The sequence below is a fragment of the Callithrix jacchus genome, chromosome 1 (genome assembly GCF_049354715.1).
Source record: "Callithrix jacchus isolate 240 chromosome 1, calJac240_pri, whole genome shotgun sequence".
NCBI lineage: Eukaryota > Metazoa > Chordata > Mammalia > Primates > Cebidae > Callithrix > Callithrix jacchus.
In genome coordinates, this window is record NC_133502.1 from 35,847,960 (window position 1) to 35,873,748 (window position 25,789).

At 36.1% G+C, this 25,789-nt stretch overlaps 1 protein-coding gene across 50 annotated transcripts in view; it reads left to right on the forward strand.

The window, feature by feature from the left end:
* The window catches only part of RBM26 (RNA binding motif protein 26), a 95,934-nt gene that overhangs the window by 16,060 nt on the left and 54,085 nt on the right, over window positions 1–25,789 (forward strand). For 15 of the 50 annotated variants that reach the window (XM_078339613.1, XM_078340257.1, XM_078340148.1 and 12 more), the window contains exons 2-9: window positions 13,766–13,884; window positions 15,162–15,298; window positions 19,541–19,629; window positions 20,311–20,528; window positions 22,470–22,730; window positions 24,187–24,426; window positions 24,864–25,004; window positions 25,336–25,476. In XM_078339613.1, coding sequence (XP_078195739.1) covers window positions 13,766–13,884; window positions 15,162–15,298; window positions 19,541–19,629; window positions 20,311–20,528; window positions 22,470–22,730; window positions 24,187–24,426; window positions 24,864–25,004; window positions 25,336–25,476 — 1,346 coding nt within the window. Of the gene's footprint in view, window positions 1–13,765; window positions 13,885–15,161; window positions 15,299–19,540; window positions 19,630–20,310; window positions 20,529–22,469; window positions 22,731–24,186; window positions 24,427–24,833; window positions 25,005–25,320; window positions 25,477–25,789 lie in introns of all 50 variants that reach the window. The other 35 variants (XM_008979207.4, XM_035295541.2, XM_078339858.1 and 32 more) reach the window with 3 other exon arrangements.

The following is a 25,789-nucleotide window of genomic DNA, read 5'->3' on the forward strand; positions in this document are numbered from 1 at the left end:
CATAAATAATATATAATGTAATTATGTAACATATATATGTTACATTATTATATATATATATTTTTTTCTGTTTTTTCCCACACTCCCTAGTTTTTCTGATACAGTGTTGGTTTCTTAAAAAGGAGCTTTGTAGGAGCTTTTCATGTATTAGGGAAATTGTGATATGAGCTGCAACTTTCTCTTTCCTACACTGACATTTATGTTTTGATTCTGCTTATGGTAATTTTTCTCATATAGAAATGCTTTGGCCAGCCACAGTAGTTCAATCCTATAATCCCAGCACTTTGGGAGGCTGTGGTGGGTGGATCATTTGAGATCAAGAGTTAGAAACCAGCCTGGCCAACATGGTGAAACCCTGTCTCTACTAAAAATATAAAAATTAGCCTAGTCTTGTGGTGGGCACCTGTAATCTCAGCTATTTGGGAGGCTGAAGCAGGAGACTCTCACTTGAACCTGGGACATGGAGGTTGCAGTGACCCGAGATGGCGCCACTGCACTTTAGCCTGAGTGACAGAGCAAGACACTGTCTCAAGAAAAAAAGTGCTTTATTTTATGTAGTTGAATTTATCCTTTATTTCAATTGCTGGAATCTGGATTTTCTGGTGTAGTCATGGTCAGACAAGCTTTCCCTATTTTGAGATGAAGTTACTACCAATGATAATATAGCAAAAGCTATCACTAATTGTGCTTGCTGTATGCCAGCATACTAATTGACTTACCAGTCAGTTAACTAATTAACAATATGCATGCTATAAATCGTGCTGACTTACCATAAGAAGTCGGTGAGGCAAAATGGAAACCAGTCACAGTATTTTCTCCAGTAGTATCATCCATGTCCTTAATTATCTTATTTTTAGAAGAATCCAGATATCAAGTGTGGATATAGCCTTATTTATGTATTTTTATTCAGATGCATGAAAGTTATCTATAAAAGTTGACTGCATAATACATGTTTCCTAAGGATTTGAGATGGAACCGTAATTAGATACTGAATTCTTACATGTATTTGGGTTTATTCTAGACTTTTTATATATTGATCTACATCTTTTACATTATTCTCTTATTTTTGGTTATAAAAGGCTAGTCCCCTTGTTAATAATGTTCATTTTTAGAATTTTCCTGCCTGGTTTTGCTTGACTGCCCTTGCCTCACAACTTTATTATGAAAACTTTGAATACACAGAAAAGTTGAAAGAATTTTACAGTGACATATCCATCATTGAGATTCTGCTGTTAACATTTTAGTGTGCTTGTCACTATTATCCGTTGGTTCATTTCAGAATAAATCGCAGATGTCAGTGCACTTAACCCCTACAGCATGTGTATCATGCTTTACTTCAGTATTTTAGTTTTATTTTAATTTTAGAATTTAGATACAATTAAGTGCGCAGATCTTAAGTGTACCATTTCATAGTTTTGACAGATACACATTTTTGTATCCCAGTACCCTATTAAGATAAAGAACATTACCGTCACCCTGGAAAATTTACTCATTTCCTTTCCCATGCCCCTACCTACCTCTAGAAGAAAGCAGTGTTCTGCTTTTTTTCCCCCTATATATTCGTATAGCCTGTTTTAGAACTTTCTGTCCATGCCATGAGAGTATTATTTTGAGGAAGGCTTCTTTTTAACTCCTTGTAATGTTCCTGAGATTTATCTGTATTATTGCTTATGTCTGTAATTTGTTTCTTTTTCCTGCTGAATATTATTCTGTTGTCAGAATTCTGATATATACAATTGTTATAATAATAATGATCTTATTTTTATGCTGGATTAATTTAACACAATTTCTTAAGTCTTTTTAATTGAAAATAGTACATGGTGGTTCTAATAAAATTTTAACGGGATAAATAGAAACCAAAAATGAGTCTTCTTATCACTTTCTGATTCTCAATATAAACATATATCTGTAAAAATAAACATATGTATCTCCTGTTTATGAAGATATATAACTTTTTTCTGTAGATGGAACCATTTATATGTTACTACTACAACTACTATTTCTAGGAACACTGCACATCATCCCATAAAAGTATACTCTTAGGTAGATTCCTATTCCTTCCAGTGGTTCCATAGAATTCTGTTATGTGAGTGTGTTGCGCTTTGTTTATTAGTGTTTTATTTACAATAAATAGTACTTTATGATGTAACTATTTTCTTAAATTAGTTAATTTTCTTAAATTAGTTAAGTAATTTTTGTATAGAGTTTAAAAAAAAAGAAAGAAAGGAAAACTTACCAGAAGACTTTGACATGAAAAGCAAGATCCTCTTCACGTTTCTCATCCTTGAATTTTTACTATTAATATGTAGTTTTATGCTGTTAAAATGGCTGAAATTTCTCCTAAGTTTAGGAGAAATATACAAAATGTTTCTATTAAGTAGAATTTACTTATGCCTTCCAAGGGCTCAAAATTTGCTCATGAGTGCTGGGGAGGAAATGGGATTCTATGGCTCTTCAGAAAGACATAAAGGCAAAAAAAATATTCTGAAGATTCTAATGCTACCTATTGAATTATTTTGAAATTCAGTTAACTAAAAGTTAATGGGTAGGGGAAAGAGTGCAAGATGGTGAAAGCTGAATATTTTTTTTCATAAAAGTTACCCACTTCTTCGATCGTATGGTTCAATGCCTTTATTTTTAAAATGAGTAAACTAAAGCCTAGAGAATAAAATGCTAATGCAGAATTATATAACTAGTGAATAAAGTAGAAATAACTCCAGACTAGAAATCTGAAAACTTCATATTCTTTGGAATACAGTTTAGTGCTTTTCTTCAATACCAGACTGCTTCATGGTAAAGCTAATATTTTGACTTGTGACAAAGTAGGTTTTAGGGAATATAGGACTTAAAATAGACCAACAAGATTTTAACTGAAGTATATTTTTAGGAGTGATTATAGGCATTTTTTTAAATCATAGTTCATTATTTAGTAATCCCTTAACAATTGTTATGATGCTTGACAGGCTAATAAAGTGCTTCTTATTTGTAATTATATTTATTTGTAATTATTTCTAGTTTGGCAGGTCAGCTGTTAGATGAAGAAACTGAAACTTAGTTTGCTTAGTCTTGAGATTCATGAACTGAAAAGTGTCTATAATAATTATTCCTTTTTAAAGAAAAATTTTGTCATGACTGGTATCTGCATCAGAGAATTTTGGTGGCAATATTAGAGAAAGACTTAGAAGTGAATCTGTAGCATGTATAACCACATAGCATTAGCCAAAACTTTTAAAGAAATATGAGAAAAAGTTGGGAGGCCGAGGCGGGTGGATCATGAGGTCAAGAGATCGAGACCATCCTGGTCAACAAGGTGAAACCCCGTCTCTACTAAAAATACAAAAATTAGCTGGGCATGGTGGTGCGCACCTGTAGTCCCAGCTGCTTGGGAGACTGAGGCAGGAGAATTGCCTGAACCCAGAAGGCGGAGGTTGCGGTGAGCTGAGGTCGTGCCATTGCACTCCAGTCTGGGTAATAACAGCAAAACTCCGTCTCCAAAAAAAAAAAAAAAAGAAAAGAAAAATATGAGAAAAATGTTAAAGGTTTAATCGACTCAGCCGAATTTATCCAATAGTATGATAGAACTAGGTTTTTTGTATTTCTAGTTTTAGTGCTATTTCTTTTGGATAATTTTGCATTTTTGGTTTTAAAAGACAATGTTCACCAGCCTCTGCTCTCTCATTTTGGTAAACAGAGGGATGGATTACCTGAGATCTGTTGTGTAACTAGATAGAATGTGAGTAGCTGGAGTCGGGGTGGCTTCTAGACCCAGTCTTCTCAGAGAACTCAATTCTTCCTCAATTTTGAATAGCTATACAAAAAAACAAAACAAACACCTAAATATGGATATTAGTCGTGAGCTACCATATTGCAGATCCACCTTTTTTTTTAAAGAGAGAGTTCTGAGGCTTGACGTTACAATCATAATTATAACCACACCTGTCTGTGCTTAATTTGTTATTTGGGCTGCTGCTCTTTGCACTGAACAATACAAACTTTTACTTCGGTTTTGTGATCTGATTATTGGGTCTTTGACACTTAATAGATGCTGTTTTTTTTTGTTTTTTTTTGAGACGGAGTTTCGCTCTTGTTACCCAGGCTGGAGTGCAATGGCGCGATCTCGGCTCACCACAACCTCCACCTCCTGGGTTCAGGCAATTCTCCTGCCTCAGCCTCCCGAGTAGCTGGGATTACAGGCACGTGCCACCATGCCCAGCTAATTTTTTGTATTTTTAGTAGAGATGGGGTTTCACCACGTTGACCAGGATGGTCTCGATCTCTTGACCTTGTGATCCACCGGCCTCGGCCTCCCAAAGTGCTGGGATTACAGGCTTGAGCCACTGAGTCGGACTTGGATGCTTCTTATTTAATTCATTTACTTTAGAAGTTATTTAACTTCTAAAGCTATGGTTCTCAAGTGTGGTGCGAGGATTCCTGGAATTTCTTGAGACCCTTTCATAATGTCTATGAGGTCCTTGTTTTTCCAACTGTGTATCTGTGTCAGGACAGTTTTCCTTCATATACTTGAACCAATATGACATATCATAATAGACCGAATATAAAAACAGATATAAGCATCGGTCTGTCTTCTATTAAGCCAGATAAAGGTATTTGCAAACATAGTAAAACATAGTCACTCTTCTCAGAAAATTTGTATTTTATTTTGGAAAAATAGTTTTTGTTTTTTTTTTAATTTAAAAAATATGGTATCTAGTTTCAGCGAGGCTATTTATCATAGAGCTCTACCCATCCCTGACCTGTAGTGGGGATATCACCTAAACTGGGGAAGATGAGTCATCAGAGGCTAGTATGGATGCTGGGGAGAGAGAAGAGTGGGCTGCTTTTTTTGGTTTCACTAGCTTTGAGAATAATGTAATCCAGGAACAGCTTGGGGACCATGATTTTTGCCACACAAAGCGAGCCTGTCCGAAAATGAAAATGGAGAATAGAGAATCCTGGTGATACATGATTTGAGCTCCTGGATTCAGAAAAAAAGCACCCCTACATATGTGGCTTCCTGTTTGTTTGCATCAATAAATTCTTCTTCCAATTACTCAGAAAAAGGGGGGTTTTATGCTAAGCTATAATGGATTTACCATTTCAACTAAATTTTTTCCCCATTTTAATTCTTAATAAATATTGATATGACTGTTAAATAAAAAGCTGGAATTGTCCCTCATTTTTAAAGCATAGTGGGCTCCTGAGACCAAAAAATTTGAGAATCATTGTTCTCAAGGTAAGATGGAATCACTGCTATTTCTTGGAGTGATATGGGGGAATAAAAGAACTGGTTCCATAGTTTTTGTTGTTATAATTACATATATTGTGATATACATTTTGCAGCGATGAAGAAGTAGATTGTGTGATGCTCAAGGATGGATCATGTTTAGATATGCTTATGTTGTGATTTTATTTTATAGAATGAACTGGGTTATAATTCTTAATAAGTAATCTTTGCTGTAACTAATTACTATATATAAGCAATCTATTTTTGCTTTCTTGTTTGAATTGAATGAAGCAGTGTAATAAACTACAGCAATTAAAATTTTCAGTGTATGTATTATGTTTGCTGCAATGATATTTGGATTTTTAAAAGAGTAATTCTAAGTACAGAATATAAAATCATGACTTTGATGCAAATTAGATATTTTTCCTGAATATAAAATGAAAATTTGGAAGGAACAGACGTGGGTGCATATCCGTGTTCTAAAGTTACTCAGTTAACGTATTTAAATTTAATTTTTAATTCCCACTACCACCTCCAGCTCCTTTTCAAGATTACTGAAAATGGAAGCTTGAGTTAAATTCCATGAGTTATATTCTACTGAATTTCTAAAGTCTTCAAGAAACTCATGCAAAACAAACTGTATGAAATACTGTATTGGAGTATTATAGTTTCTTTACTATCTCATTACTATTTTGAAAATCTCAAAATCTAAAACACTAATATGGTGGGTGTGTTGGTGGATTATTTACAACCTTTATTTCTAGAGGTGATGTGTTTCATATTAAGAATATTTAGTTTTTAAAGATATTTTATTATAACTTGATTTTCTACGTTATTTTGGCTTCTGTAACTTTAGTGTGTGTACTTCCCTCTCCACCCCAGATAGAGTTGGAAGAGAATGGCCTTCTTATAAGGTTACTTCTGTGCTTTTAAAGTGTATACAGGAAGCTGGAAGTCTCCAACTGACCTATTTTTAAAAACAAAGATGCCAGCTGGGCACTCCCAGCACTTTGGGGAGGCTAAGACAGGTGGATCACTTGAGGCCAGGAGTTAAAAACAAGCAAGACTCTATTTCTACTGGTCAACAGAGCATGACTATTTCTATACACACACACACACACACACACACACACACACACACACACACGCCGGGTATGGTTGTGTACACACACTAGCTGGGTGTGGTGTGCGCACACACACACTAGCCGGGTGTGGTTGTGTGCCTCTGGTCAACAGAGCAGGACTGTATTTCTACACACACACACACACACACACACACACATATACAAGCTAGGTGTGGTTGTGTGCACCTTTAGTGCTAGCTACTTGGGAGGCAGCAGTGGATAAATCGATTGGCAGGAGTTCACAGCTTCAGTGAACCATGATTGCACCACTGCCCTCCAGCCTGGGTAACAGCAAGACCTTGTGCCTAAAAAAATAAAATGAAAAAGAAAAAAGCTTTCTTATTAGCGGTATCCCTAACATAGTATATACAGGAATGGACAAAGTTTTATTTTTATGTCTTTAAAATCATTGATGTGAATGACTTTATAGTGATTTGGAGATTTAATTTACCAAAGCTCACTGAAGCAGTTAATTTGAAATCCTTGGAAAAGTAAAATTGTAAACCCCAGTGTTCATGAATGCACACTTTGCTCCATTTCACTAGACTTCTGTCCCTTGTATCTGTCAAGTAGGTCTTAGGTTCTTTCTGATGGGTTCCCTTGGCCTGGGCTTTTTTTCTCCCCCAGATAGTCATGAAGCATGCTTGCATTCCATTTCCCTTCCTATCAAAATTCATATCCCTGTTTAAATGTCACTTCAACAGAGTCCTTCCTTGATCTTAAATAATACTCGTTTTCTCTTTTTTGTTTTCCTTCTCCTTACCTTTCTTCCTTTCTCCTCCTTTACACTTTATCCTTTCAACCTGAATTTTTCTTCAGAGCACATGTCTACATGACATGTAGTAAAATTTCTGCAGTGAAATTTTAAAAAAATGCTTTTTTGTTAATATATGTAGATCAATAATTGAACAGAATTCTGTATTATATTTCATATATTTGCACAACATCTCATGGACAAGTTTAAGCCTAATGATTATACTCATTCATGTTTGTGAGGGATTTACTATCTAATCCAGTGCTTATCTGCCAAGAGCTGTTCAGACTATACTTGAAACCATTCTAATGGTGGAGAACTCTGTTAGAGGCAGTTTATTCTGCCGTTGGGAGGCCTCTGATTACCAAAAAAAAAGGTCTTATCTCTATTTTAAGCCAAAACCTGTTTGACTGCTTCTCCTTACTGGCTTTAGTTATATTCCTTGGAGGATATATTGGATAAATGTAATCCTTTTTCCTTATGATAACCTTTTCATTATTTGAAGACTTACCCAGTTCTCTCTAACATTTCAGTTCTCTAGGCTGAGAATCCCTAGAAAAACATCTAATAATGGCATCCATAGATGATCTTGATCATTTTCTAAGAATCTGTTTGAGTTTGTGCATTTCTAACGGTGGCACCTAGAACTGAAAGTACTAGCACTCTGTATTGCATAGGAGAACAGCACTCTCCTCTGTAGTTCTCAGCTTTCTCTTTTATTGCATGTTTATAATTTATGTTTCCCCCTACCATTTCACACTTTTAACTTAATTTACTAAAGTACTTAAGTTGTTACCTTCTGTTTGCTTTCTGCAAATGCTATATTAAGTCAGATCTCATGCCTGCCTTATTTTAGTTTTTGCTTTTGTTTATATTCTGCCCCCTCATGAGCGCCATCACACACATAGAAGAGTAATTGCAGTTGGAACACTTGGTGGTCAGAATCATACTTTATTGGTAGATTCTGTTGTTTGTGGGAGCTGAGAAGTACTTTTCAAAACTTGATTTTCTTTTTTTTCCCTGATTTGTGAGGCGATTTCAGCTCTACTTTTTCTTTCACACATTTTCAGAATGTGAGCAATATAGCAGGGGTAAAGTCTAGCTCTGACAAGATATGTATTAATTCCAATTGCAAGCCTTTTATCAGCAGTGGCAACTAGTAAAATACCTCTAACAGTCTTACTAGCCATGGAGATAATTTTTGAAAACCATTTGCTATATGAATATAGTTTTTTAAATTAGCTAATTTGAATGTTTTTGACTTTGCATAACATCATTACTAGATGTTCAGATAACGTAACAGGACAAATAGAAAAGAGAACATGTGCTGGGTGCGGTGGCTCAAGCCTGTAATCCCAGCACTTTGGGAGGCCGAGGCGGGTGGATCACGAGGTCAAGAGATCGAGACCATCCTGGTCAACATATTGAAACCCCTTCGCTACTAAAAATACAAAATATTATCTGGGCATGGTGGCGCGTGCCTGTAATCCCAGCTACTCAGGAGGCTGAGGCAGGAGAATTGCCTGAACCCAGGAGGCAGAGGTTGTGGTGAGCTAAGATTGCGCCATTGCACTCCAGCCTGGGTAACAAGAGCGAAACTCCGTCTCAAAAAAAAAAAAAAAAAAAGAAAAGAGAACATGTTTTGCCTTTTGATTCCTGATACGTAACATTTTAGTATATTATTAAATTTCTGTGGTTTCTATTTTTTACTCAGCTTTTTGTTTTCAAAAATACTTAACTAAAAATGGAACTTGTAGAACTTAAGAAAAATTGCCTCTTAAATGCTAATTCAAGTGTTTTGCCAAAATTATAACCACTGTTTTTATTATGTAATTTCATATATAAATGAACTCTTTACAAATGTTAAAAAATCATCTGCCTTTGAGACTATTTCAAGGATTTAGAACTTCTGAATGTGGTAGTTTATTTGTTGTGGCTATTGTGAATAATGGTTTTTGATTCAGTTCGGATTGCTTCTACAGAAAATGTTGAGCAGAGATTCTTCTGGAATTCTGTCTTGCTGTTTTATCAAACCGTGGTTTATAGAACATAATAATTATAATATCACAAAAGCCTTCCTCTAGATTTTTAGCTGCTAACACTTTAATTCATTTTTTGTGTCCCATTTAAAAAATAATGTGAGAATGAAACGTATTTCATTGAGAGAACTGAAAAATGATAGATAACTTACTGGGAAAACCACTAATAAGTTGAAAATTTACTACAACAAACCAATATTAGCTTAAATTACAGCATTTAGACCCAGTGTAGATTGAGTTTATTTACAGCAGTTACAATAAAACACAGTAATAGTATTATGTACCATAACGATTCCCAGTAAATTGAAATATGTTTAACTTTTGATGTCTAGTTTGGTTGATGTCTGGTTGATTGTGCTTATTCAGTTTATCTGTTTCATGGTCTCATACAGTACTACCAGATGGCCAGATGTAATTATATCTCTAGATGTATCAAAAGGTTATTGTTTCAATTCTTCATGCTTACTTCATCATAGATCTGAATATATCCATGCTCATTATGATAAAACAAAAATTGAATGTATCATATGTCATATTTAAAAATGTTGAAATAAACCCAGGCGTGGTGGCTCATGCCTGTAATCCAAGCACTTTGGAGGCCAAGGCGGGCGGATCACCTGAGATCGGGAGTTCAAGACCAGCCTGAGCAACATGGTTAAACCCCGTCTTTAAAAATAGAGAAATAAATAAGTAAAAAAAAATGTTGAAATAAATAAATTGAATTAAATTTTTGGAAGAAAAAGTGAAAGTCTTTAAAAAAAAATCTCTGTATCATTGAAGTCTTTGTGAATAAATGTTAATAGATTTATAAGAAAAGTCGATCCGTGATTGCTGAGTAACAAATTACCCTGAAGCTTAGTGGCACAGCATATATTTATTATCTTACAGTTTCTATGGGTCGGGAATTTGGGAGCAAGTTAGCTGGGTATTTCTGAATCAGTGTTCCTTATGAGATTGTGGTCAAACTGCTGGGCACAGCTGTAGTCTTAAGGTTGTGCTGGGACAAGCTTGCTCACATGTGGCTATTGATAAGAGGTCCCAGTTCCTTGCTAGCTGTTGGCTGAAGGCCACGTTTCTTTGCCCCACATAGTGTTCTCCATAAGGCTGCTGGAGTGTCCTTGGGGCATACCAGGCGATTTCTTAGAAACAAGTCACTAAATTGAGTCTGTGCTCAAAGGGTAGGAAATTAGGTTCTACCTTTCTGAAGGGAGGAGTGAAGAATTTGAGGATGTACTGTAAAACAACCACAATGATGTTGATCAAGGGAGTCTTACAGCATATACAGTAAACTGTACTAGTTCCTTAAGAAAGTAGCTCTTATCTCTGACACTTTATCAGTTACCTTTGTGGTCTTTATAATAAAGCAGAATAAAAACTGTTGAATTGGCCTCTTGATTGACTTACAGTCAAGTTTCTCAGTAGGATTCTGTGCAAGCAAAGCTGTCCACTTGTTAAGATGTACTTTTTGATTCAGTGACTTATGTTACTGTTTACTCTTACAGAACTATTATATGCCAGAAATGTATAGGAGTAGAGATGTTTTCTATATGTCTTGCAGTATTTGCTAGCTTTACTTTAATGTGTACTTATTATTTTATTAACATTCTCCATTTCAACTTTAGGTAGAACATGTAGAATCTCTATTTTGTGTTTATTATTTTTGTGTTGATTGTTAGTTAAAATTGCTAACAGATAAGCAATAAAAGCGAATTGAAGGATGTCATGTCAAATATATCTTATATGTATCTATTTTTCCTCAAATGAACTATTAAGTTTTCTTTCCCTGTGCTCATTTGTAGTCATCTTCCTACTATGATTTCCTAATATCTTTATTATATCTTTTTAAAGCTATTATTGTTAATCATTTTTTTATCATCAGTATCCTTGGAAAATCTTACTTACTGACCCTTACTTACGTTATCGGTGTGGAATTAAGCTGTTGTTTTTATGCTACCAAGCTATGAAATTAAATCTAAGCTGAGAGGTTGATTCTTGGTTGGCATTTTGCCCAGCTGGGTAGATGAAAGGATGGTAAGAGGACAAGGAGTCATACACGATTGAGGCATTGTTTAGAGACTGCTTGAAATAATGGTCTTTGAAAATTAAGCTGGGAAGGAGAGAGAGTACAGGAAGAGGTGAGCACAGGAACTGTGTCATGGCGGGAGCTAAGGATATAGGGAGGTGGAGGCATTGTGGACAACTGTTAAAAGAACTAATCAGATGAATAGGGAGGGGCTGTAACTCTAGGTGTTTAAAAAGGAAATTGGAAGTCAGGTTTCTGGCACCTTGTAAGAGGCAGTCTAGTGTGGTGGATAAGAATGTGGACTTTGGAGTATGAGATTTAATTTTAAATCTTGATTCTTTTATTTCCTTGCTATGTAGTCTTGGGCAGTCTGCGTAGCTTTTCTCTCAGCCTCAGTTTCTTTATCAATAAAGTGAGAGCCCAATTTGGTATGTAAATTTAGAAGCGCAGTTCAAGCAAGGCACAAACTAGGTGTTAGTAATTACTGCTATTATTTTATTGTTATTTGCTCTAACTTGCAAAATCTTACATTATAATTTTAACTTAGTTATAAACAATTATATCATTTTTTTGAATTGGATGAAAATGGTTCAGACGTCAAAAATTTTCCATCCCGACATTATGTTAATTGAAATAAGCCAGGCACAGAAAGATAAATGCTGTATGTTATCACTCATATATGGAAGCTAAGTAAGTTGATTTCATATAAGTAGAAAGTAGAATAGTGGTCACCAAATGCTGGGAAGGGTGGTAGGGAGTTAGGGAGAGGTTGGTTAACAGATTAAAAATTACAGCTCGATTGGAGGAGTAAGTTCTTTTGTTGTTTAGCACTGTAGGGTAACTATAGTTAATTTTATATTTTCAGATAGCTTGAAGAGCAGAATGTTCCCAACACAAAGAAATAGTGTTTTAGGTGATAGATACGCTAATTAGGCTGATTTGTTCATTACACATTGCATATCAGTGTATCAAATTATCACATTGTACTCTATGAATACATAAAATTATTTTTTAAAAAAAACCTTTCCCTTCTGACCCAGTCCCTTCTTTACTTAGTTCTTACTATCATCCTGCCCAAACAAATAGCCGTAGTTTCGTTATTTATCCTTTCACATATGTATAAGCCAGATTTCTCTTCTCCCCCAACACAAATGGGAAATACTGTACAAACCTTTTCTCTGTCTTGCATTTTAAATTTAACAAATTGATATGAAGATTTTTTTTTAAGGGTTGAAAACTTCATTACCTTTTTCTTGTATCCTTTTGCTGCATGTTGGATTTTAACACAGTTTATTTTTCCAGTCCTCTGTAAATGGACAAATGCACATTTTTGATTTTACAGTCAATATCACAATGAATAACTTGTACACATGCCATTTTGAACATGTGAGTATATCTCTAGAATAAATTCATAGACATAAATTGCGTTTGTGACCTTCATACTGACAGAATACTCTCTCCCTGTCAGCTACCAGTTTATTCACACCAGCTCATGTTTAAAACTGCTTGTTCCTTAGTCTTGCCACCAGAATACGTTTTTGTATATACTAGATTTTGCTAACCTGATAACTGAAAAATATTTCAGTATAACTTAAATGTGTATTTCTCTTATGGGTGAGGTTGAAGTTTTACTCATTTAAAGTCATTTTTATTTTTATGGTTTAGTATCTATTCATATACTTTGTCTTTTTTTCTCTTACAATGTTGGTCTTGATATAGAAACACTTTGAGTTAGAGGAATTAGCCTTTTTGTGATAAGATAAACTGAGCTTGTTTTTCATTTGTCTGTTGACGCTTCATTCTGAGGTTTTTGATTTTTTTTTTTTTAATGTAATCACATTACTTTTTTGATGCATGGATTTTTTGTCTTCTTACTCCGGGATTAAATAAATTGTGTTTTCCTCTAATGTGTTTCCAAGTTCCTTTTGTAAAAGGTAACTGCCAAGTTGTCTCAGTACTTTTTCTTTTCTCTTTTTGAGATACTGTCTTAACTCTGTCACCCAGGCTGGAATGCAGTGATATGATCACAGATCTCTGCAGCCTTGAACTCCCAGGCTCAGATGATTCTTCCCCCTCAGCCTCCTTAGTATCTGGGACTGCAAGCACACACTGCCATGAGTGGCTAATTTTTTTTTTTTGGTGTGGACTGGGTTTCCCCATTTTGCCCAGACTGGTCTTGAATTCCTGGGCTCAAGTGATCTGTCCACCTTGGACTCCTAAAGTGCTGTCATTACAGGATTGAGTAACTGTGTCTGGCTTCAATACTGTTTATTGCTTAATTTATCTCTTTGTTGGTTTGGATGTCACTTTTATAAAATCTGAATTCCTAGTATATTTGGATCTATTTCTAGGCTTTGTTTTTTCACTGTTTAAACTAATATACTGATGGTTATGTTTTAAAGAAATAAAATGGCTACACATAGCATTAAGGAGTGTTAGTGTAAAGAGAACTTAAATTTCTCGATTGTACTCCATGACCCAGGTGCTTTTTACGTGTATTAACTCACTTAACTATTATCATTCTCACTTATTCAGTTTGCAATTAGAATTTGTGGAATGTGCAGTTGGCTAAAATTTTTTTAACATTGTTTTCTTGTTTAGCTGTGATGCCGATCCATCTGCCCTAGCAAAATATGTTCTGGCTTTGGTAAAGAAAGACAAAAGTGAAAAAGAGTTAAAGGCATTATGTATTGATCAGCTGGATGTATTTCTTCAGAAAGGTAAGATCTTTGATTTGAAAATACTACTATATTTTAAAAAGTTATTTAAGGCTGGGCACATTGGCTCACATCCGTAATCCCAGCACTCAGGAGGCTGAGGTGGGTGGATCACCTGAGGTCAGGAGTTCAAGACCAGCCTGGTCAAACATGGTGAAACCCCTTCTCTACAAAAAATACAAAAATTAGCTGGGCATGATGGTGAGTACCTGTAATCTCGGCTACTCGGGAAGCTGAGACAGGAGAATTGCTTGAACTCAGGAGGTAGAGGTTGCAGTGAGCCAAAATCGTGCCATTGCATTCCAGCCTGGATGACAGAGTGAGACTCTTGTCTCAAAAAAAGAAAGAAAATAAATGTTATTTAAAATAAGATTATCAACATTATATTAAAGGAACTCGGTAAGAGGCCCTAATTTTAGCAAAATTAAATATTATTGAGTATATCCATAGCTTATTTAAAATGGACGCCACCTCAGTAATGTCCATGTGCTTATTTAAGCATGTTATTTTTTCTTACGTAGGTGAAAATGTTAAGAAAACGACGGAATGGTTATTTATTTAAAGCTAGTACTGCTTAGGAAACTGCTTTGAATCTTACCTAGCACATTGCTTTTTTGCTTTTTGCACCTTGCCACATCTAAATAATGATTGTGTTTGGCACACTGACCAAGTTACGTGGAGAAGACTAGTCATGGCTGGAGGTGACTGTCGCAGAGACTGCGACCATTCCAGTCCCTATCATCCTGAAAATAACTTGAATCAATATTGCCTCAGGACTTGTGCCATGACACACTGGTTGGGAAGCTGTTGCTATTAGTATATTTTCTTTCTGGGGGGATGGAGTCTCGCTCTGTCGCCCAGGCTGGAGTGCAATGGTGTGATCTCGAGTGCAGTGGCACAGTATCGAGTGCAATGGCATGATCTTGGCTCACTGTAACCTCCGACTTCCAGGTTCAAGTGATTCTCCCACCTCAGCCTCCCAGGTAGCTCCCAGCAGGCACCTGCCATCATACCTGGCTAATTTTTGTGTTTTTGTAGAGATGGCGTTTCACCATGTTGGCCAGGCTGGTCTTGAACTCCTGACCTCAGGTGATCCACCCTCCTTGGCCTCCCAAAGTGCTGGGATTACAGATGTGAGCCACCATGCCTGGCCGACATTAGTATGTTTTCTAGATTTATAAAAGTCAAAAGTATATTTCATCATATTAGAGATAAGATGTATAGAAGGAATTAATCTTAACAAATGTCTTTTAATTGGTGGTGTTTGGTTTTATTTCTAGAGACACAGATATTTGTGGAAAAACTTTTCGATGCTGTGAATACAAAGAGTTACCTACCTCCTCCAGAGCAGCCATCATCTGGAAGCCTGAAGGTAGAATTTTTTCCTCACCAAGAAAAAGATATAAAGAAAGAAGAGGTAAGGATTTGTGTTGTACCTTACAGGTTGTTTAAACACGTAAGAGGAATAACTAAACTGAGTTTTATTTTCTCTGTCTTTGTGATGGGAGTCCTGATCTTTGTGTTGGGTGTCCTCAGGACCACTCCCAGTTTAAATGACTTCTTTATGAGGACTCTGCTTATAATGTTGCTCATGGCCCTGGCATATTTCAGCAAAAGGATACAAAGCAAAGTCAGCAGATGGAAAAGGTGTATGAGGCCAAGTCTAGTGGAAAACAAGCATAAGCTTCCAAAGTCTTCAAAGTTGCACAGGATGTGCTTAATTCCCCTAGCAATGAACTAAACAACACGTGGGGATTAGGCTCCTTATAAACTCTGCTCAGGGTTCTTATTTGGGACTGGTCACATAGACATTGGCTACGTAGTATGTACCAAAATTCCACACTCCTGGGAGGAAAACAGATGTTCAGCATAGACCATATTGTTTCATAAACGATTCAGGCACAGTGAACCATGTCTTATTAGGGAATAGTGGGAACCCTCGAAAAATCAAAGTGCCCAGGAGCCAGCCAAAGACCAGCCTTACAAGCAGGCTGGCTTTCTGAGGATAATGGTGTCAGTTCTGCTTTTAATCTGCACAATATCTTACAGACATGGAGACGTATTATCTGTTCTATAAAAATTATTAGGTTGACAGTCGATCTGTTTGCTTTTGTCATTTATACATTTAGTAGGGAACTATTTTTAAGGTAGTAATACACAAGGACCTTCATAGGTCAGTGAAAATGACTTCATACTTCAAGAGGTCCTGAAATTTTTGTGTATATTTTTTAACTTTCTCTCTTCGTCCTTATTTAACAGTCATATAATAATTCATATCTTTTCAAGTTGATATTAAAAGATTATACTTTGGCCAGGGTGGGCGTGGTGACTCATGCCTGTAATCCCAGCCTTCTAGGAGGCCGAGGCTGGAGGATCACTTGAGCCCAGGAGTTTGAGATCAGTCTGGGTAATATAGTGAGACCTCATTTCTAAGAAAAAATATTTTAAAATTAGTCAGGTGTGTTGGGGGGGATGGTGCATGCCTGTAGTCCTAGCTACTTGAGGGGCTAAGGTGGGAGAAATGCTTGAGACCCAGCGGCTGAGTCTGCTGATTGAAGCACTACACTGAAGCCTGGGCAACTGAGTAAGACCCTGTCTCAAAAAAAAAAAAAACCTATAATTTTAGTGAAAATAATTGTTGACAGTTAAGCCATATGTTTCTGCATTAAGCCCCAGCTTAAGGTCACACACATTTTGGTTCCACAAATCACTGCTTTGTGACCTTGAAAGCATTACTTTTCTGAGTCTCATTTTACTAAGCTGGGAAATGGAAATATTAAAGTGATTGGTGCTTTATATACATTATTTATTCCTCACACGTGGCACCTGGTAGGTTCTCAGTAAATAGTAGCTGCTGTTATTTTTGAGATTGTAAGAGATACTGCTGTTGTGACCTTTGTTTTTTCTCCTTTTAATGCTTTTTTCAGATTATATATGAATAATATATTTTATTATTCAATAAAATATACAAATATGTGTAATTCTCAAATGTATTTTTATCTCTATCTGAATATATTTTTACACATGTATATTTATATATTTTCAGATACACACATAGAATATCCCAATCAGTTTATCTTCCTGGGAAGAACAGAAATGTAAATTTTACTAAACATGTTTCATACCTAACAGTATAGGTGTTCTGTTAGGAAGAAAGGAATGGTGTGGGTACTGTGTTGGCAGTTGCTTATGCCAAATAGAGATATGCAATGATTTATTCAAGTTTTGCCCACTGGTGGAACTTTGGGTTGGTTTCAGGTTTTTGCTGTTAAAAATTATACTTTGTCCGGGAGTGGCGGCTCATGCCTATAATCCTAGCACTTTGGGAGGCCAAGGCAGGCAGATCACCTTAGGTCAGGAGTTTGAGACCAGGTTGGCTAACATGGTGAAACCCCATATATGCTAAAAATACAAAAATTAGCCAGGCATGGTAGCCAGAGCCTGTAATCCCAGTTACTCAGGAGGCTGAGGCAGGAGAATCGCTTGAACTGGGAGGCAGAGGTTGTAGTGAGCCGAGACTGTGGCATTGTACTCCAGCCTGGGCGAGGAGTGAAACTCTGTCTCAAAAAAAATATGCGCGCGCGCGCTCTCGCACTCTCTCTCTCTCTCCCATACTTTAATTATCAAAAAATCTTGAGTAAATCATTGTTCCTTGGCTTGAGAAGTAGTCTTTCTCCCAATCGAGTTAGTAGCAAATCCTTAGTCTTATTATCTATGGATGTAATAATACTTCATTGCTGTTTTCTCAGTTAATTGTGGGAGATACTTATCCCTGATCTTTAAGAATTGTCAAAATGCCAGATGGCAATCTGCGTTTAAAATGCTGTGGCTGTGGTGGCTCACACCTGTAATCCCAGCACTTTGGGAGGCAGAGGCGGGTGGATCACCTGAGGTCAGGAGTTCGAGACCAGCCTGACCAACATGGTGAAACCCCATCTCTACTAAAAATATAAAAATTAGCCAGGCACGGTGGTGGGTGCCTGTAATTCTAGCTACTCTGGAGGCTGAGGCAGGAGAATTGCTTGAACCTGGAAGGTGGAGGTTGCAGTGAGCTGAGATTGAGCCACTGCACTCCAGCCTGGGCAACAGGGTGAGACCCTATCTCCAAAAAAAAAAAAAAAAAAAAAAAAAATGCTGTGACTATACTAAAAGTTTGCAGATGGGCACGTACTGTGAAATAAGTGATCTGTCAGATTACTTGCAAGAGTGCATTGAGTAAATCGAGGAGAAAGGGTGCATCAGAAGGGTTGTATTAATACCCAGTCTTTCGTCTGGTCTGGGAGGAGAGCTGAAATAGGTGGAAAGAGTACAAAAGTACTTGAATTTAAAAAGGCAAACTGTTGAAAGTATGCTTTAAAGATGATTTCTCCTAGTCTAGTCTGTTAATAGGATTTCTGTTTGATTTCTCATCTAAAGTAGCACGCTTATTTTTATTTTTATTTTTGAGATGGAGTCTTACTTCGTTGCCCAGGCTGGAGTGCCATGGCACCATCTCAGCTCACTGCAACCTCTGCCTCCTGGGTTTAAGCAATTCTCCTGCTTCAGCTTCCTGAGTATCCCTCTTGGAATTCCCTCCTGGGATTACAGGCACGTGCCACCATGCCTGGCGGCTAATTTTTGTAGTTTTAGTAGATATGGGATTTCAGCATGTTGGCCAGGTTGGTCTCGAACTGCTAACCTCAAACAATCCACCCACCTCAGCCTACCAGAGTGCTGGGATTGTAGGTTCATGAGCTATCGTGCCCAGCCTAAAGTGTCCACATTTGTGACAGTCAGAGGCTATTATCAAAGGGATGCTCAAACAGCTGACATAAACTGAGACACGTATACCCTAGCTGTAGACTACCTGCATAAGAATATCTTATGGTTCTCAGCAATGCAAAGTCTTGAATCCTGTCTTATTTATAGAAGCCACTTGCTCAGTATTTCCTGAATTTGTTTAACCTCTAAGTCCTTTTTCCTAATTATCTAGAAAAACTATTCCTTTCATTCCTATTGTTGACAACTCAACAATATAGTCTGGAGAAGGTAGCACTAATCTAGAGAATATTTTCCAGGGTTACTTTCTAGTAGCTATGTATAATGAATGGCAGCATCTTGTAGGAAGCAGGAATATATAGCTGTCATGCTGCTGTGAGAAACTGGAGAACTGTTTTACCTTACATATTGTTTTCCCAGATACGTGTGTGTGTGTGTGTGTGTGTGTGTGTGTGTATATACACACACACACATACACATTTATCACTTGGTGAGTTCTAATTCATTCTCCTATATTCCTTGATGTGTTTGGTACCAGACCATATCCATGAAACCAAAATATGAATGTATGTTAGACTTTTAAAAGAATAAAATCAGATTTCCATTAATTATGTTAAAATGAGCATACTTGCTTAAAATGTTTTCTCACCACTATTATCTAAGATAAGTTTATCATTCACATGAACTTTCATTAGACCGTAATACTGTTAAATGATTGACTATACTTAGTATTGTTTGGATACTTTTAGAGGATGACAATTTTGCTTCTACATTATATAAACTGATTTTTATGTTAACTAAATGTTAATGTTAATAAAGTCATTAAAGTAGTAATGTGTCTAAGACTGCTACAGTGGAATAACTACAAAACTCGTACACCTTTTGTGTGTGTGTGTATCAGATCACTAAGGAGGAAGAGCGAGAGAAGAAGTTTTCTAGAAGGCTAAATCACAGTCCTCCCCAGTCAAGCTCCCGATACAGGGAAAATAGGTAAGTGGTTCATTGCACCATGCTTAGTGTTTCAACTTAAGTTATCTTTTATATGAATGTTTAGACTTGGATTATCTTTTACATAGAGGCAAGTAATATCTACTCTTTTATTGATCTAGGAAAATATAACTATGGTCTGTTTCTACCATGAAAATCTAGGTCAGATTTGTACGTCTTGGGAATGAGTTTAGAACAGTGCTTGATTTATATTAGCTGGTACTTTTTTATTCCTAATTTCAGATTCCAGTAGAATCTTAATGTGTGGCTCTTTTTTTGCCAAAAGTTACCCTTTAGTGTGATTAAATTGTTGTTCTCATTCAGGCTTCAAAAGCACTTAGAATACAATGCACATGATACATGTCTGTAAGTATGAGACTATACGTACAAGGTAGTATGTTCTGTTTGTACTCTAAGTCATATGTATAAGTGTCTTTATCTACAGATGGCTAATTTTATACAAGCCAATGTGTATAAGACTAAGGGTTAAGGCTTTAAAAAGATTGTTTTTTATTTAAAAGGGATTTAGGGTACTAAACTCAGTTTAAGCTCATTTTTTTCAGTTGTCTTTTGGTAGAGTAAAAAGTTATGTTACAAGAATTAAATACGACTTTTACATTTAATAAGCTTTTGCCGGTGTCACTTAAAAATTATTTGTATAAAAGTGATCATATATTTCTTTAGAAGCCGTGATGAGAGGAAGAAAGATGATCGTTCTCGCAAAAGAGATTATGATCGAAACCCTCCTCGAAGAGATTCATACAGAGACCGGTACAATAGAAGACGAGGACGGAGTCGCAGTTACAGCAGGAGTCGAAGTCGAAGCTGGAGTAAAGAGAGGCTTCGTGAGAGGGACAGAGATAGAAGCAGGACTAGAAGCAGAAGCAGAACACGAAGCAGGGGTAAATAGTACATGTATATTTTGGTTACCTTTTTATTGTGAAAAACTCCATATTTAAATGTTTTTAAAAATTGCTTAACATTTTGTCAGTGTTATCTTCATTTTTTTCTATTATGATATATTCTGTGGTGCAAGAGAATGCTTTTAAAAAATTCCTTTAAAAATTTTATTTCATGCAAATTAAAATCACAGTTACCACTGCACATTAAGTGGGGATAGCCACAATGAAAAAGACTGATTGTCTTCAGTGTTGGTGAGAATGTAGATAAGCTGTATGTAACTCTTTGGAAAGCATTTTGGCAGTATATAAAAATGTTAAAACTACACTTAGCATATGGCTCTGCTATTCTGCTTCTCGTTATTTACCTAAAAAAAATGAAAGTGTACTTCCACAGAGATATTTGTACTCAAATGTTCTAGCAGCCTTATTTGTAATAGCCAGAAACTAGAAACAACATAAATGTCCATCAACAGGTGAATGTGTAAACACGTTGTGGTATATCCATACCATAACATGGATAAAAAGAAAAGAACTATTATACATGCAATAAAATGGATGAATCTCCATGTAATTATGCTGAGTGAAAGAAGGAGGCCAACAGTAAATATGTATATTAAAAATTTATTTATTTATTTTTTTGTCTTTGAGACAGAGTCTTGCTCTGTCACCCAGGCTGGAGTGCAGTTCACTGAAACCTCTGCCTCCTGGGTTCAAGTGATTATCGTGCTTCAGCCTCGCGAGTGGCTGGGTTTACAGGCGAGTGCCACCATGCTTAGCTAATTTTTGTACTTTTAGTAGAGTCACATTGGGGGTTTTGCTATGTTGGCCAGACTGATCTCGAATTTCTGACCTTAGGTGATCCACCCACCTCAGCCTCCCAGAGTGCTAGGATTATAGGCCTAAGCCACTGTGCCCAGAGTAAAATTTTTTAAATGCAGACTAATCTATGATGACAGAAAACAAAGCAGTGGTTGCCTGAGATGGAGTAAAGGAGGGATAAAGTAAAAGTTATAAAGGGGTATGATGATTCTTTTGGGAGTGATGAGTATATACATCATTTCAGTTGTAGTATTGTTTTCAGAGGTGTATACCTTAATTAAAACTTATTATACAGTTAAAATATGTTCAGTTTATTATATATCAGTTATACTTCGAAACTATTTTTAAAAGTTTAAAAAGTTTTATTTCAAATGTATATTTTTACAACAGCATGTCATTCCCAACATGTATGATTTTTCTTCTAGTACATATTATTGGAAGTAATATACTGTAGTAAAATAACAAACACTTTTCAGTAAAACACCTTTACTCAAACTTTTTTTGCTACTCTTAATACTATTTACGGCCTTTATATAAACCCTGTATTCTGTTACTCTTTTCTTAGAAATGTTCCCCAGCTGTGATTTAGGTATATTAGGCTTCTTGGCACGTTGCTTCAATTAACTAATCTCTTTAATTTCTTTTCTCTTAGGACCATATGCATAGTCTAGTTAGTTTCTTTGCATGTGTTTAATATGAGCTCCTTTTGGCTCATTTGTTCTTACCTTAATAAACAGACATAGTAATAACTTTAGATGGATGACTACAAAATGTTCATCACAGGAAAAATGACCATACTTTATTGCATGTTTTGTTTTGTGGTCTGTAATTATGCATACCAAGATTGAAAGATGAAGAAAATAAAAAATTTATTTTTTCTATGAACAAAGCTCTCAGGAAAAAAATTAAATATGGTCGCTTTATGTGGTTTTATTTGTAGTTTGGGTTATATTGAAAAAAGCTTTTAACATTGTATATTAATTTAATATTTTTTTTATAAAAGGATTTTGCAAAATTTAAAACTTTTCTATGTTTATAAAAATATTACTATTTCTTACATATGGGACTTTTGTTGTTTTAAAATACAGTGTAGTTTTCTAAGTTAATTATCTTCTATTGCAGAAAGGGATCTGGTAAAACCTAAATATGACCTGGATAGAACAGATCCATTAGAAAATAATTATACTCCAGTCTCTTCGGTACCTAGTATTTCATCTGGCCACTACCCTGTACCTACTTTGAGCAGCACTATTACAGTAATTGCTCCTACTCATCATGGTAACAACACTACTGAAAGTTGGTCTGAATTTCATGAAGACCAGGTGGATCATAACTCTTATGTAAGACCACCCATGCCAAAGAAACGGTGTAGAGACTATGATGGTAAGTCTTTCAGCTGTTTCATGCAGTATTTAGTATTTCCAGCTGCCTAAATTCTGTGTTTATGTTGTATACAGTTTTTCAAAGACTTAAACTCTGAAATAGTGGGAAATTAGCCTTAATCACTTCTTGAATTCCTCAATATGATTGAAATGGTTGTTAGTTACCACTAATTATTTGAGTATCAATTTAAAGATACTGTTTATTTGCAAGTAAGTCTTAATAAATTGTGGGAATTTACCAAACAAGGGTAAATATCTACTGAGTTATTAGACAATATGCTACTGAAACATCATTGACAAAAGTCATTTGTTTAGAATTTTCTAGGTTTTCTAGGTACATTGGACTGTAAGTAGAAATGTACCTAGAAATGTAAATGTCACTTATGTAAGAATTGTATTAAAGAATTGAAGACCTTTAAGGATTTGCTGTAAAAGATTTTTAAGTAGTATTAAAGCCATAATTGCAATTTTTTGTTTAGTTTTAAGTGAGAGATTTAAATGAAGGACATTTCTAAAGACAAAAATTATATTTAAGTCTCATCTCTCTTGTTAGCTAGGTTACTTATTTTAATTTGATTTTTTTTTTAAGTATGTATATGTGTTAGTTCATTTAACATTGCCCTAAAGGAATACCTGAGCCTGGGAAATTATAAAAAATAGAGGTTTCTTTGGCTCATGGTTCTGCAGATCATACAAAAAGTGTAGAGCCAGCATCTGCATCTGGCAAAGGCCTCAGGAAGTTTACAGTCATGGTAGAAGGCAAAGGGAGAGCCACAAAGAGGGAGCAGGAGTGGAGCTGGTGGGGAGGAGGGGAGGTGCCATGCTCTTTTAAACAACCAGCTCCTGTGAACTAATAGAGGGAGAACTCACTTGTTACCCCGGGGAGGGCACCACACTATTCATGAAGAATCTACTTCTATGACACCCTAAAAGCTCCGCCAGGCCCCACCTCCAACATTGTCACATTTCCTTTTTTTTTTTTTTTTTTGACAGTCTATCCTGTCCCCCAGGCTGGAATGCAATGTTGCGATTTTGGCTTACTGCAGCCTCCACCTCCCAAGTTGTAGTGATTCTCCTGCTTCTGCCTCCTGAGTAGCTGGGCTTACAGGGGCCCGACACAATGTCTAGCTAATTTTTGTATTTTTAGTAGGTTTCACCATGTTGGTCAGGCTGGTCTCGATCTCCTGACCTTAGGTGAGTCACCACGCCTGACCAGATTGTCACATTTCAACATGAGATTTGGAGAGGATAAACATCCTAACTATATCAGTATGTTAAATATACTATTACTTGATAAATATATTACTAGAGAAGAGCAAGTAGCTCTTGGGAAATGGTTAATTATCCTTTTGTCCAATATTAATACTACTCATATTTTTAAATACTTTTGCTAACTTATAGAAAATATATATTTCCAGTGGTTTTGATATTTGTTTCTAACTATTCTTTCCTCATAGAAAAAGGTTTTTGTATGAGAGGAGACATGTGTCCTTTCGATCATGGAAGTGACCCAGTAGTTGTAGAAGATGTGAATCTTCCTGGTATGCTGCCTTTCCCAGCACAGCCTCCTGTTGTTGAAGGACCACCTCCTCCTGGACTCCCCCCGCCTCCACCAATTCTTACACCCCCACCTGTGAACCTCAGGCCTCCAGTGCCACCTCCAGGTCCATTGCCACCAAGTCTCCCACCTGTCACAGGTAAGTAAATATGTTTGCCTGTATTTATCTAGCCATTCTTAGTCTATTTTTAGAAGTTAATAGTTTGATTCTTAAATTAAAATTATCTAAAGGAATCCCATAGATGCCTGATAGAAATAATTAGCAATATATTTCCATTTGGAATACACCTTCACTTTGTAGCCTGTGCCAATCCAGTTACTGTGGTTTGGAGTGATCCTGTGAATTAAGTACATCACTGGTAAAACCCAGTTGCCTGCAGGCCTTCATAGCTTAAGGCAAACCTGTTTTGAAATGTATTAAAAGGATATTTTACCCTGGAAATCTAATTCAGTTGTAAGAGCTTGGTGTTTGTAGATATTATAGTTTGTTAAAAGAGAAGATTTTGTTCAGATGTGCAATAACTTGTTTTATTTGTTTGCTTTCAGATGATATTTCTTATTCTTTGGTTTTGACAGGACCACCACCTCCACTTCCTCCTTTGCAGCCATCTGGCATGGATGCTCCCCCAAACTCTGCAACCAGTTCTGTTCCTACTGTAGTAACAACTGGCATTCATCACCAGCCTCCTCCTGCTCCACCCTCTCTTTTTACTGCAGGTGCAGTTTTGGCCCTTTTTGTATTCATAATGTAGTTTTAGATGAAGAATTTTAAAATGTCTAGAGAGAATTGCTCTGAAGACTACTTTCCTCACTAAAATTGTATAGGCATGGTGAATGTACATTAAATAACCCTCAATTCTGAATGTTTTCACAAACATTTTCTTTTTAATAACTTTTAAAAATAAAGTTTATTTTCTTTTTTGATACATATAAAGCATGTTATATATTAACAATATGTTATACTGTTTACTTTTTCTCTTATCAATATTAAAAAATTACCAAGTGGAGTTTTATAATTGTTTTTTAATTACAGTTTTTGTATTACCAGATACGTATGACACAGATGGCTACAATCCTGAAGCCCCAAGCATAACAAACACTTCCAGACCTATGTATAGACACAGAGTGCATGCACAAAGGCCCAACTTGATAGGACTAACATCAGGGGATATGGATTTGCCACCCAGAGGTACTATAATGAATCCTTCCTTCCTGTCATTTTGTAATATAAACAGTGGGAAAACATTTATAAAAAACAGTTGGTCTTGTCTTTATTGGGGTTGGATAATGAATGATGCTTTATTTTTTAGTTTTTTAGTTTATTTATTTTTGAGATAGTGTCTTGCTCTGTGGCCCAGGCTGGCATGTAGTGGCATGATCTCAGCTCACTATAACTTCTGCTTGCCAGTTCAAGTGATTCTCCTGCTTCAACCTCCTAAGTAACCTGGGATCACAGGCGCATGCTACCAGGCTCTGCTAATTTTTGTATTTTTAGAAGAGAT